This window comes from Apis dorsata, unplaced genomic scaffold (assembly GCF_000469605.1).
Source record: "Apis dorsata unplaced genomic scaffold, Apis dorsata 1.3 scaffold_50013, whole genome shotgun sequence".
Taxonomy (NCBI): Eukaryota; Metazoa; Arthropoda; class Insecta; order Hymenoptera; family Apidae; genus Apis; species Apis dorsata.
The window spans coordinates 1-293 of record NW_006265971.1 but is presented as its reverse complement, the minus strand read 5'-3'; the positions used below and the strand labels follow the sequence as shown (position 1 = coordinate 293).

General features: G+C 36.2%; 1 protein-coding gene across 1 annotated transcript; it reads left to right on the top strand.

Annotated features, from left to right (window-relative positions):
* Positions 1–5: 5 nt before the first annotated feature.
* Positions 6–290, top strand: LOC116186713 (integumentary mucin C.1-like; the record flags this gene model as incomplete). The annotated part of the gene is made up of 1 exon (XM_031514887.1): positions 6–290. A coding segment is annotated over one exon (285 nt), but the record flags the coding sequence as incomplete, so codon positions are not given.
* Positions 291–293: the final 3 nt, after the last annotated feature.

Genomic DNA, 293 nt, shown 5'->3' with positions numbered 1-293 from the left:
TTACAACTACCACTACAGAAACACCGTTCATTATTATTTTAACAACGGAAACCACAACTGAAATTGTTACAACAGTGACTACTCCTATAACTACTGTAACAACACAAACAACAGAAACGACGGAAATAACTCCCACTACCACTACTACAGTGACTACACCAATAATAGAAGTTAACATCACTACGGAAACGCCTTTCATTATTACATTAACAACAGAAACCACAACTAAGACTACAATTCTCACAACAGTGACCACTCCAGTTACTACTATAACAACGGAAACAACTCCTATT